This window comes from Triplophysa dalaica, chromosome 24, assembly GCF_015846415.1.
Source record: "Triplophysa dalaica isolate WHDGS20190420 chromosome 24, ASM1584641v1, whole genome shotgun sequence".
NCBI lineage: Eukaryota > Metazoa > Chordata > Actinopteri > Cypriniformes > Nemacheilidae > Triplophysa > Triplophysa dalaica.
Window position 1 is genome coordinate 16,446,174 of NC_079565.1, and position 13,786 is coordinate 16,459,959.

At 37.5% G+C, this 13,786-nt stretch overlaps 1 protein-coding gene across 2 annotated transcripts; it reads right to left on the bottom strand.

Annotated features, from left to right (window-relative positions):
- Positions 1-2,136: 2,136 nt before the first annotated feature.
- cd44b (CD44 molecule (Indian blood group) b) lies at positions 2,137-12,362 on the bottom strand. 2 transcript variants are annotated; one of them, XM_056740714.1, is made up of 8 exons: positions 12,191-12,362; positions 7,791-7,956; positions 7,374-7,504; positions 7,217-7,294; positions 6,331-6,486; positions 5,720-5,881; positions 4,506-4,584; positions 2,137-3,619 (listed from the first exon to the last, which is right to left on the bottom strand). In XM_056740714.1, exons 1-8 carry the CDS (start codon positions 12,255-12,257, stop codon positions 3,454-3,456), a joined length of 1,005 nt encoding a protein of 334 aa, XP_056596692.1. In that variant the 5' UTR covers positions 12,258-12,362; the 3' UTR covers positions 2,137-3,453. The 2 variants fall into 2 exon arrangements, with proteins under 2 accessions (XP_056596692.1, XP_056596693.1); XM_056740715.1 differs by having other exon boundaries at positions 12,195-12,333.
- Between the last annotated feature and the right edge of the window lie 1,424 nt (positions 12,363-13,786).

Here is a 13,786-nt window from a genome sequence, read left to right on the forward strand (position 1 = left end):
AACGTCAAATTCAGTCAAGGAATTAGTTTAGCTCAAAGGCAAATATGTATAATAATCGTCATTACACATACATATTTTACAATTCTGATTAGCAGTATAGTGATACAAATCCTATATGTATTCGTCCAGCAAATGCATCAATGATTTATACACTAACGTTATCTCATGACCATAAGTAACGTGACTTTACCAAACAAAATTTAAGAGCAGAGGTAGCATAGATCGAAACACAGTTTAAGTGACCAAGTTTGTGAGCGTGAACAAAGAGAACCCATCACAAATGCCTCTATGGTTTTTATTAAACTCTACTCTACATGGTAAACATAATGAAGACAAACAAATACATGAAACACAAATGCGCTAGGATGCGCAGAGAGAGAGAGAGAGAGAAAGTGAGAGGGCATGGCCGCGAGGCAGGTAAAACATGTCTGAAAACCATTAAAATCATCTTTAACAAAGAGGCACGATCTTAACGCAGCTAATCTATATTTAGAAACGGATACTTGCAATATTGTTGTTGGACCAATATCTGTAGCCTATGCGCGTTGATGGAAATCTTGAATGGTTTCAGAATGCAGTCCTGTTGAAACGCTGAGTTTGGGTTCGGAGTCCAGAGTTCCATGGCCTAAACGGACTCCCCAGAGGGGAGTCCCTTGGAGTGTCTCCTCGTCCTCTTTCTTTTCCTTTGTGATTCCAAAAGTTCTTCTGAAAACATGGTTCGGTGATGGTGTTTTAAATGCATACCTGCCCTGCCCCCAGATGGTCTGCGGGCCAATGCCATGAAAGTGAAAAGGGGGCCTAAGAAAGATCCTTTGTTTCTCATGGCACCTCATTTGCATAGCTCTGACAGTTTGGTCAGTTTGCGTTTAATACCTAAACTTAGTTATGGGCATAGTATGATGTGTGCTATGTTTTTTATAACATAGCTCATCATATAGGGAATTCAAAGATGTGTAGTTACATATGAAACATGCAAGGCATTGAACTGTGAACGTATGAATACGTCAAATGAACCCTGAATCAAAACTTGCATATCTAACAAATACAGAGTATATAAAATAGCACGAGCGACAACACACAACCTAGACATTTAGATACATTTACAGAGAAGAATAGTTTAAATCAAATAAGTTCCTATTTGTCAGAGAAGTTTCTCTGCTTGGTCTCATGTCTTAAGTAAGAGATGAGACAGAGACTTATCAACAATGCTTTGAAGCGAAGGAGTCGTAAATATCCAACAGAGGAACCAAATGGTTATAACACTCTCTGTGAGAGTTCAAACTAAAACCAGACCCCATGGAGCTAGGTTTCCTTTGGTCTTTGAAGATGTTATCTTAATACCTAGACAAAAGGGAGTGAGAGGTTGAATGGCTTGATCCAGACACTACATAAAACAGTGATGTACAGTCCATGAACAATTTTGTGGCTCAGTATAACTGCTTTCATCGGCTTCACATTTTCCCACACAATATGTTCCTTCTCTTCGACTAGTCCAAATGAAGGCTTTAGGTTTATAACCATCTGGTATATAAGAGGTGATGTTAAATTTGTATTCTGTGTAACTCATATATGTAGTATGTAGTATTGGCCCGGACATGTGTTAAGTTTGTGTTTATGTTCTTGGAGCCGGCAGTCGACCGTGAGGTGGTTGCCGGCCTTTTACTTCTGTGTTATTGTTTGTTTATTTTGATTAAAGTCTGTTGAATGTTCGCCAGTTGCCGCCTCCTTCCTTCCCTATTTTGAACTGTGTTAGAAACACTTCCAAAGTATCTGTTGATCATAGTTCTTTTTATCTGTAAATCCTCATACTCGGTTATCCTTTCGTTTGGGACCTGCAGTCGCACAATCTCACGCTGGCCGAGTATGTGGATCACAAAACTCTCTGTCTGATCTTAGTCAGGGTAAACTTTCCGGGTAAACTAATATCATTTAGTCTGGCCGCCCCATGCCTGCTCAGAAACAATAGTTATTTAAGTCATGATCATGTAGCTTGCTAAAAGGCACTTGATTAGTAAATGTGCCCCGTTTGTAGTTTAAAATCAAAACTCCAGTCCATCCTATCCTGACAAACTTATTTTGTGGTAACAAACAGGCTCCTTTCAATCTACCGGTAATAAAAGTCTCTGAAGGATAAAATAAATCAATAATAACAATTTATTATTCCAGACAGGTACAACATTAATTAAAATCATGGAATGCACATACAAAGGAAATCCAAACTAAATAGACAAAGATGATCAACATAGTATAAGAATAAAATAAAACCACAAAGTTTATCATACCTGACAAAATCAAGACACACAGTTGCAGTGTGAGAAGTTCTGGTTACAGAAGCGTGCTTGAGTCTTTTCCCAATGCACCTTATATACCCAAATGTAACAAAGAATCATGAATTCAATGGTCGTTGTGAAATTTAGTTTGTTTGTTATCTTGTTGCTGACGAGATCATCAAATGGGATCTCAATCTATCTGTGAACAGGATTCCCTGATAAAGCCACACTTCTTAGAGGAGTGCAGGTAATGTCCTAAAGTTAAAAGGCTCTAATACATTCTTAGTTAGGTTTGAAGGAACTAGACCCTTTCACCCATCACAAAAAGACCTTCAAAACAATACCAAACATGATGATCAAATCTTCATTACATGACAATAAATGATATCCACAGTATGAAATGTGTAAGCACTTTTCCAGTGGTCATGATCTGACGAGATGAAGGGGAGCGATGTGTGATTAGAAGAGGGGTTCAGTTCATGGACATCTACCCCTGATGGGAAGTCAGGCTATCATTCCTCAGGATCTAGCAACAAATGGGCTTTTATTGTTTCGTGTCCCAGCATCACAAACAAACTCAGTGCTTAGAACATTTCCAGTTGCCTTACAAAACGTTTCTGGCTCAAAACTGAACCATTTGCTGTGAATTGCTGCACTGATATGTAACAGAATATGTAAAGTGATTTTAAATAGCAGTATTAAGAAAATGAAGTCATAGAATACTCGGTTCTACCTGTTCTTGATATATACCAGAGGCCATGTTGCCCAAGACACCAAAGCCCTCACATCACAGATATATAAGACATCAGTGTGCCACTGTGAGCCAGAGTCCTTACCAGGGCCCACACCCATGCACACCTTGTCACCAGCTATGGATCGATGGAGACAGTGGCATTGCTTTTCTAAAGACGTGAACAGTGTCTGCTGCCTTCTTTCACATGTTTTTATATGAAAGAGCGCTGCTGCGTTTTGGACCTCCTCAAATTGTGCAGCTGGGACTTTATACAGTTATTTCACAAATATTCTTACACAGCACTGACAGAAGTATTTGATACGGCCCTGCGTGAGAAAATGGATGTGTGTTGTGACAAGGTGAGAACTGAGTCGATTGTGAATGTGTGAGAGTGGGCAGCCCTGTCGTTTGATAGGTTTCTCTGGTTTTCTTTCTTTGGGTTTTCTGTGTCTATTCATTCAGACTGATGTGGACCACCTCTGAGTTGCTCGCAGGGATCTTCTCAGTGTTCATGAGATTGATTGTCTCTGGCTGTTGAGTGAATGATGCTGATGTGCCATTTCCCTCAGCTCTACTCACCTTTGAGATAACCAGAGTCTGTTTCCTACCACAACACCTGTAGAAAGAAATGAAATAAATCCTGTTAAAAACCCCTTCAAAAGGTTGACATTTAATCACAAAAGCAGATCTCTGGCCTTTAACTTAAGAATCACTTGCGGAGAAGAAATCTCCTGACTGGATTGAGACAGTCCTGTGTTCTGTGTTTTGAAGAGGACGGCCATCTTTTGTTTCTCTGTGCTATGCGCTTTCCTGTCTCATGTCTCATTATTGGTTCATGCCCCACACTTATCATCTGTTATCATGCCTTGTTATGCTGCCCTTGTGTTTCTTTGTTCTGGTAAACTGCCTCTCGTGTGTCTCTAGTATGACCCAGAAGTATGAAGATTAGTTTAATATGCATCCTGCTTGATCTAAAAGTTCTTGTTCTGCTGTTTACCCCACATATGTATTTTATCTCACACGCTAACAGAATGCAGTTATGAACCCAACAGACAATAAGTAATCGCAAGAGTTATTCTGCATCCATTCTAAAATGGGAAGTGTCAGCTTTCTAAGGATTACTGTGCATGTGTTCAGAAGGACGCATTAATAGAAACCATTTTATATTGGGTATGTCAAATTTTCACATCGTTGTCAGAATGGGGGGCTGATGCTATGCACCATGCTAGCATGTATTTTGGGTTTACTGTTTCTTCTCGCATGTCAGCTGTTACAAGTTCATCAATGTAAGTCATATATAGGTTAAAATACATTTAATAGCAAAATCTTTCCAATTACCCATTTACCAGGTAGAAGGTACAAGTTAATAAATGTCACATACTTGAATGTTAATTTCAAACATAAAAATGAAAATTGCTTAAAATCTTTTGTGGTTTTATGACCTTAATAATCACACAATGTATTTGTGTTCCTACTGCGGGCAGTAGTGAGTACAGACATACCTTTTTCTTTTTGCTGCCACAACACACAATAGCAGAATGAGAAGAACCGCCAAAATTACAAGTAAAATAACCAGCCAATCTGTGAAAAGATTTGAACAAAGGATATTTAATTTCCACATCCAGCAATATTCAGTGCAGGTTTATAGTGAGTTCAGCCAGATGTGAAACTTCCACAGACTACATCTCTCAAATACATAAAGATGAACAACTACCTGAAAATAAGGGGAGGGGCTGGGTAAAATATATTGATTCTCAATTTAACAAAACAAAATATCAATTCGATAATCTTCAAATCAATTCTTAATCTGTGTGCTTTAGTCTGAATATGATCTGTAATTTACAACTGGTCACCAGTTTTTACTTTACCTGAAATTAAGATGGAAGGTATATATCAAGCCTTTATCTGGGCCTGTTTAAAATGTTTTGAATTTTGAAAACAATTCCTTAATGATGTCATAAATTTTTACTGAATTTCACTGTTGCACATTTACAATGTTTTTATTATTTCACAGAAATGTTCATTCTGCAGTTAGTGCTCATCTTTTGTGCATTGTGCGCATGTGCATTTAATATTTCTTGACACAATGTTTGTTCCTAAGAGTAAAAGTATGAAGTAATTCAACATAGAGTAATTGTGTAGGCCTATTGTGCATGTAAATGTGTTTTTCCCATACTGTAGACAAGTTCCAGTAAGAAGCATTTATATTCAAATACCAAAATAAAATCTAACATTTTTCATGAAATATTGATAATTTAGCGAATCTTAAACCATATAAATAAGAATGACTTCAGCTGATTGGCGGCAGTATCCAGCCCTCATGTCTGTGATGCTTTAGATCCAGATACTATATCTATGACATATATACTATACTATACTATTACATTATATTTATCATATTTCAAACATCATAACACTCTGCAATTTGTTGAAAATGATGTCATATGTGACCCTGGAGAACTAAACCAGTCTTAACATAATCTGAATAAATAAGATATCCATTGATGTGTTGTTTGTTAGGATAGGAATCTGGAATCTGAGAGTGCAAAAAAATAAAAAAAATCCTGAATATCTTCTCGGAACATAATCTTTCCTTAATGTCCTTATGATTTTGACCCAAACAATGTATTTCTTGGCTATTACTAAAAATGTTCCTGTGGTTTTTTAGACTGGTTTTGCAGTCGAGGGTCACACTAGATTAATTTGTGATCATTACCGAAGTTCTCGCTGTAAGATGGATAAATCGCATTGTGCTTTGTAGAACTCTGTAAGGTTTTTACAGACACAGAGACATCATTGGTGCAATAGACTTCAGTAGACGACTGGAGGGCTGTTGTGTCTTTCAGACGTGGAATGTCAGATGTGGAGTTTTCATGATCTTGTAATGAGTTATGCAAAACAGCAAAAATATGTCAAATGCGCAAATTGAAACAACTTTTGTTTAAAAAAATGTGTCAGGTTACTGTCAGTAAAAAAATCTAGCTTGCTCCAAAAATGTGTTACTGCCGAGCTTCAGAATATGTGTTCCTGCTGAGGTCAAGAGATTTTGTTTCTGTTGAGCTACAGGGTTTTCAATCTCATGGAATGCAAAAAGCATGACTTGACTATTGCATGTTGCCTTGATGAAATACTACAAAAGATTAACCACGACCTGAATATCAGGCAGTCTATGATGATTATGTCCCTGATACTAGAATTGCCATTACTTTACTGAATATTACAGTTCTTTCATCATAACTTTTGTATGTCATATTCTGCCACGTTAAAAATGATTTCAATGAACTGATGACTGAAATACATGTCATTGGATTAATTTGCGATCATTACCTGAGTTGTCACTGTAAAATGGATCAGTCTCATTGTCCTTTCTAGAACTCTCACTTACAGACGTAGAGCCATCATTGGTCCAATAGACTTCAGTAGACGACTGGAGGGCTTTTGTGTCTTTCGGAGGTGGAATGTCAGACGTGGAGTTCTCATGATCTTGTAATGAGAAACAGCAAATATATGTCAATTGATGCACACATTTAAATGTATCTTGGAAATAAATGTTAGCTTGTTGTCATCAAAAGTCTATTCTGCTACAGAAAATGTGTTCCTGCTGAGCTACAGAGCATGCATTTGTGCTGAGGTACAAAAAATGTGTATTGACTTACATTTACATTTAGTCATTTGGCAGACGCTTTTATCCAAAGTGCACTTATTACAGGGACAATCCCCCTGGAGCAACATGGAGTAAAGTGTCTTGCTCAAGGACACACTGGTGGTGTCTGCTGGGATCAAACCAGCAACCTTTGATTTACCAGTTCAGTGGTTTAACCCACTAGACCACCATCTCATACTTAACTACAGGAAATGTGTTCCGGTGGGCACGGTATTGGCAATGAACCATGACTATTAATCTCAGTAAGTGGAAAACTGCAAAATGCACGACTTGGTCACTGCAAGTTGCTTTGGATCAAACCGTCTACATCTATTAATGTAAGAAGATGATTATGAAATCACTACTGCTGTTATCTGCAGAATAACTTGCATTGTATACAATCACTTCAAAATCAGAACACTCCCTTGAATTGAATACATTTACACCTGAATTGGAATACAGGACACACAAAGAAAACCTGTGATAACAAACATCTATCACATCTCGGAGTAAATGACAAATCTGCCATTGCCAGAAGTGTCGTGTAAATGGTATTTTATACTTTCATACCTGCAGGTACCATCCCAGGGTCAGATTTCTCAGATAAATAAATGCCAGAAAGAGCTGTACAGTTTTTCTCTGACAAATCTGTAATTCGAAATGGTTTCATTTGTAAATTGTCATGAATCAATTTATGTCAACATAAGCCATGTTGAAGAAATCAGACCTTTGGCATCGTAACAGAAGGCGTCAGAATGATTTCTTTCCAAAAACCTGATGCCAACTTGGTTGCCTGCACAGGTTTTATGTGGGTTGTGACGAAGTATCGCTGACCGTCTGTCGTCTATCCAGCCGTACCTGCAGAGTACAGTAATGTCATACTGAAAATTCTGTTTTACATTTACATGTATGGATTTGGCAGATGCTCCAAAGCCACTCACATTGCAGTATACTATACATTTTGTTTTAGAGTATATGCAATGTCTGGGATTGAACCCATGATCTTGGCATTGTTAGCATCATGCTCTAACCACTGAGCTACAGGAAAGCAGATAACATGACAACAAAATCCATGTAAACATGTTAATACAAAATGAATGACGATTGTGGTGGACTTCATGCTGATAAATCACTAACATCTAACCTGCACGTCTGTAATCCTGCATCATAAGCTTTTTGGATCTCCTTAAATTGTGCTAATGAAGCTGATAGATGTTTACACAAGCTCTTGGCCTCCTCAAATGTCAGATTGTAGCGATGTGTTGCCTCCACATGAAACACTCCAACATAACTGCAGCTCCTCGACTTCACTGCGGAAAGAGAAACATCATATTAGCAATAATAATCATAATGCTTTTTTCATCCCTGTATGCATATTAACAGAAAACATGATTCATAAAACACAACGTGGCAGCTTGGAGAGATTCACATTCATACACAGCACCAGAATAAGTTGATCAGTCCTGCTTTTGAGTTCTTTATACTGTTGGGTTCAAAATACAGTTTGCTTATTTACAGAGTTGACACGATTCTCACATGAAACTCACAGCTGTTCATTTTCTGGCCTTTTTCTGAACTGTGTTTTGAACTGAAAGTCCTGCTAAATAAACAATCGTACAATGCTAAGTCATTGCAAAACGAATCGTTTTTGTTGATGTAGACCAGTGGTTCTTAATACTGGTCCTCACGACCCCCCGCTCTGCATATTTTACATCTTGTTTAAAGCACCTGATTTAAAACACCAGCTTGTTAGAAGAGAGCTCCATTAACACACTGTTTCGATTGACATGGTCCTAGCTGAAGCAATAAGCCCCGAGAATCAGTGGGTTTCAGTGCATTTTATAACAGCTCAGGGTGTTGTGACACGACGTGAGGTGGGGTCATTAAACCCTGTTCTTAAATGCACTTGTCACCCACTGCTTCTGGGGTAGGTTTAGGAATCGAAAATCTATACCAATTTGGAATCGGAATCGAAAGGCCTGAAATCAGATCGGATCTGATACAACAGGAATATGAATTGGATGAATTCCTCTAATCAATTCCTGTGTGCATATTTTCAAAAAAGTATGCGTTGCACGATCTCCATAAAAGCCCTTATGAAAGCCACATTATTTTTACTATAGTAAGCTAAGTTTAAGTATAGTATTTGTATTTAAAAGCACAGCAACCACAAATCAACAATAATTTCATTATAGTTACAACAGTTAAACCATGATGTAGTTCAACTATGGTAATACAAATTGTAAAAAATCTGAAAAAAAACAAGGTTCTATGTGTATATATACACAAAATGGTGCTCATGAATATATATATATATATTTATATTTGCAAACAAGTCAAAATGACCATACAGAGAATGTATTTAAAACCAAAGAGATGATTATGAATTTGAGAACAAAATGGAGGGTCATCTCTCCTCTGCTCCTCAATGAGCATGCCAAGGAAGTTGTTCATCTGAAGGCCTATAAATACCTTGGTAGTAAAATAGACAATAAGTTTACTTTTGAAGCCCACATGGATACTGTGTGAAGGAAAGTTCAGGTCACTGAATCTTAAAAGTAAAAATAGTTGGCGGGGTATTGTGCGGTTGGATTGTATGCACCGACTTCAACGATTTAGATGATTTATGTAAATCTAGGACTTTTCTAGAAGATTGAGATCATTATTAGTAATTCTAGCCTGCTGCTATAGAGTTTTAAATTGTCTTGTTTTGTAGTGGATTTTCTGCTGGTTGTGAAACAAAAAGCCTCCAGCGGCATAATAAAGATGACCTAACCAAACCCTTAATGAGAAGCTAGTCCCAGGCTTTCTGACAGGGCAGAACGTTTCTTATCCAACAGGACAATGGCAAACACACAGCTCACACTATGCAAGAGTTTGTCACAGTTAACAGTTCCAGTGCCCTTCGTGCTCCACCAGAGGGAACTCTTATCCAACACTCATACGATCATTCACACTACATTTCCCATAAGTCATTGCCTGGACTTATCTTTCAATCACTTCCACATGGTTTTGGTTATCTGTTTAGTTCTGTTTATTTAAACATGGTTTTCACAGTCAATGGGTGCGTTCACATGCACAAAATAAAGGCATATTTATCAAAAATCAGCAGAAAAACACGTCAAAATGGAAATTTGAGATTTGCTAGGTTTGTCAAGTGCAGTGACGTCATCATCGATAGTCTGTTTAGTCATTGAAAATACAGCAGGAAAATGGTCAGAAGCTGTATTTTATTATCTCTTCTTGAAGTCCGCAGAACCGGCACATGAAAAAACGTTTCTACATCAACTGCATGATTTCAGAGCAGACTTTTATGAGTTATCTTAATATTACTTCTGATTGGGATTTTTACCACTGCGCTGTCAGACAAGTGCAAATAAAACAAGAAAACTGAGAGAGAACCGGTAAAGGTGTTTACATGTAGAGCGAAATCGAGTGATGGGCAAAAACGAGCTCTGCTGAGCGAGTTTTGCTAACGCAGTTTATGAGCTTTCACTGATTAAACTGCCATCATGCAGTTCCACCAGGCCAAGGCGCTGAGAGAGCTCCACGAGGGTAAGGCTGACCGGGGTATAATGCAGGATTTCTGTGTCGCCACTGACTGCTCTCTACGGGCGACCAAGGAGGCGGCACAGAAATCCTGCATTATACCCCGGGTAGGACGATGTCCACGGTAGTGGTCCAGGAGAGACACCCCCGGCTGAACCTTGCGCAGATGAGTGATACCGAGAAAGTCTGCTTCCTTGATGCACCCATCTCGCAGGGTGGGTTGTTGGTAACACCGTCGAGGACTGCGCTAAGCAGTTTTGAACGGTGAAGAAGCAGACAGTGGTGATTAGCCACATTTTACCGCGCTGCGACTCGGCCACCGAGAGGCCTCCGAGGTCTCGCGTGATGTCGGTTTCCCAGCAGCCCAGGACCCCTTCGACATCGGCTCTGGTTCCTGTGCCCCCACTTAGAATTTTGATGCAAATTCCAATATTGCACGCACTTATATTACACATAGTATAAAGATAATTGCTTCAGAAGTAATTAAATTACAGAACAAATAAGAGTAATCCCTTACTTTATTCTAATTAAATTACAGCAACTAGTTACACTCAAAACTACTGATGGACAACTCTGTCAGTGTCCTTCAATGGTCCAGCCAGTGCTTGAGCTTGAACCCAACTGAACATCTCTTTAGAAACCTGAACATGTCTGTCTATTGATGGTCCTCAGGCAGACTGACAGTTTGAGAGAATCTGAGGAAACCAACAGCAGGAAATTTCCAAATGCAGATGTGTAAAGTTTGTAACATCTAACCCCGATAACTGCAACCCTTCAGGCTGTAAAGGATTTGACCAAGGACTGAGTTAAGGGTATGAAGATTTTGCATTGTACTTATTTCAGTTTTTTCTTTTTAATTTTTTTTCCCCCAAAGTAGTCTCAAATGTGTTCTTTAGCTTTGCCATTATGGTTTATAGAGTGTAGATTCATGTGAAAAAGTCCCTTGAATTACTTTAACATAAGGCAGAAAAAATGAAGTGTGGTCAATACTTTTTATTTACACTGTATATAATCATATCCCTCGTATATAGCATGTCATGTTGCACATTCATTCTACTCATATTCATATTGAATATACTTAGATCCGTTCTCCTTATATTATCATATTTATCATATTGGATTTGGAAGTATTCATTCTTAATTCTGCAGTTGATAAGCTTTTATATTTAAAGTATATTTTTTTAAATATTATTCTTTTAAATTTCTCTTATTTCAAATTGAGTAAAGAAAAAATTGTAATAATACCATGTATCTTATGTATCCATGTATTGTGTATTCTCTTAAATTGTCCCCATTGTATTATTATTATTATAATTATTATTATTATTATGATGTATGTGAAGCTGCTTTGACGCAATGAAAATGTTCTTGTTATGGTTATTTGAATGGGTTTGGTGAAGAACGTGCTAAAATATCATTAATTTCTTTGATCTGTTCCATGTGTCTCTGGGCATGTTGGCCACGTTATCATAGCAGATGGCGATATGCACATATAGTAAAACCAACTTGTTGTATTTAGGGGCGTTGGACAGAGGGTGATAGTGGAAGTGAGTAACAGGGGCTCTTGGCAGGGGCGCGAGATGATATACTGATTATCCATAATATTTAAATAACATTAATTATTACATTACATTTACAAAAAGTTATAATAATAAGCTAAACTACATTTTCCATTCGATAATGAGAAATGTTCTCTGTTTGCCATCCCATGTTAGCGATCCAGCATCATAATAAGAGGGTAAAATGGTTTGGTCTTGTAGTCCAACGCTGTCGGTTACATACAACTTGATCATAATTCATCAGTTAATTTTACGCAGCTTTTATCAGGTAAGTTAGTGCACATACAGGTTACCCTAAATCAGACCCGCTTATAGTTTACACTAACACAGATGAGGAACAGTGCTGCCATCCTTTCATTCCTCATATCTGAAAAATTCACATTAGTCGACAACAGTCAAAGTCAAATAAACAGACTTTCCCTTTGGGAGTCCTTACCTACTAAATTCTCAGATCTGGATGAAGGAAGAAAACCAAAGAAGGGTGCCAAAAATATGATCCACATCCTGATGGTGTTTATGAGCAGTGAGACTGAAGACAATTAAAGTTCACAAGCAGGTTCGGTCTATATAATTCCTCACAAAGTGTCTGTTGTAAGTTTCCTGTATTGCTTGAGATATTTTATAGTATTAATAGAGATCCGGATGAGGAGAGAATATAAAGAGAGAAGGTGGAGCCTGTGTGGGCACACCCTTCTACAGCTCCCATAACCGCTTTAACACACATCTTCCCTCAATGCTCATCTCATATCTCTCTCTCTCAACCCGGTGTCACACCTGTAGACACATGTAGACTTGACTTTCAGCGTCCGTCTCGCACACAAACATGATAATGATGAATTATAAACATGGCACATTAAACACATGGCATTATTGTCCTGTACACTCAAGATACCAAATGAAAATAATTGTCTCCTGATTTGTAATCTCACCATTTCAAAGTGAATTGAAAAACACATCATATATTAGTGATACTGACTGTACAAATAAGTGTTTGTAGGATTGGAATTCAATACTGAATAGTACACTGCAAAAAATGACTTTCTAACTTAGTCTTTTTTTCTTGTTTTCCAGTTAAAATGTCTACAAATTCTTAAATCAAGATACATTTTCTCGATGAGTAAAATGACCTAAGAAAATAAGTCTTGTTTTTGGAGAAATATATGAAATTTCATTGAATTAGTGCTTTAAACAAGCAAAAAAATCTGCCAATGGGGAAAGAAAAATAATCTTGAATTAAGGTTGACCTTTTTCTTAGTCGCTCAATTCAAGATTATTTTTCTAACCCCATTGGCAGATTTTTTTGCTTGTTTTTAACAAAAATTCTATGAAATTTAATATATTTTTACTAAAAACAAGATTTATTTTCTTAGGTCCGTATGCTCATCAAGAAAATGCTTCTTGATTCAAGAATTTATTGACATTTTTACTTGAAAACAAGAAAAAAAGTCTAGGCAAGAAAGTCATTTTTTGCTGTGTAATGTTTCCTGTAGTGTTGTTATTTAACACTCACAAAACTCCACCAACTTACTGAGAGTTCACACCTTCACAGATTGTATTAAAGATGTTGCTAAAGCGATGTTTACTTCCTCATGTGATGAAAAAAGCTATAAACATGCATCCTCTCACTATAGCAACCAACATGCTATGATAATGGTAATCGAAAGCATGATTTCACCATTATTACTGTAACAAAAAACTAAAATATTTATTTATGGGTTTGTCAAAAGCATTGTAATGAGAGTTCAGGACATATTTTCCTGGAGATTTCAAGTCTGTTCAGTCTCTTCAGATATTTTTCATGCACCTTTTATTCCATTCTGAATCATAATTCAATATAATTTCACACACCAACATTTTTTTCAAAATAACTGAGGCAAAGAAGAACAGGCAGGGGTTGGTCACTGACCCGGGGACAGGCTGTGGTTAAATCCATGTGGGACACAATCTGAGAGTGAAGGCTGAAAACAACAACAACAACCATGAGAGCATCCTGACACCTGCTGTGAAATCAAACACTGATACTGTAAAGTGT

Coding starts and splice junctions, on each gene's coding strand:
- cd44b (XM_056740714.1), bottom strand. CDS start 12,257: ATGTGGATCATATTTTTGGCACCCTTCTTTGGTTTTCTTCCTTCATCC. Junction 6,487..7,216: donor CCCTGGGATGGTACCTGCAG/GTATGAAAGTAT, acceptor TCTCATTACAAG/ATCATGAGAACTCCACGTCT. Junction 4,585..5,719: donor ATCTTACAGCGAGAACTTCG/GTAATGATCACA, acceptor ATCTTTTCACAG/ATTGGCTGGTTATTTTACTT.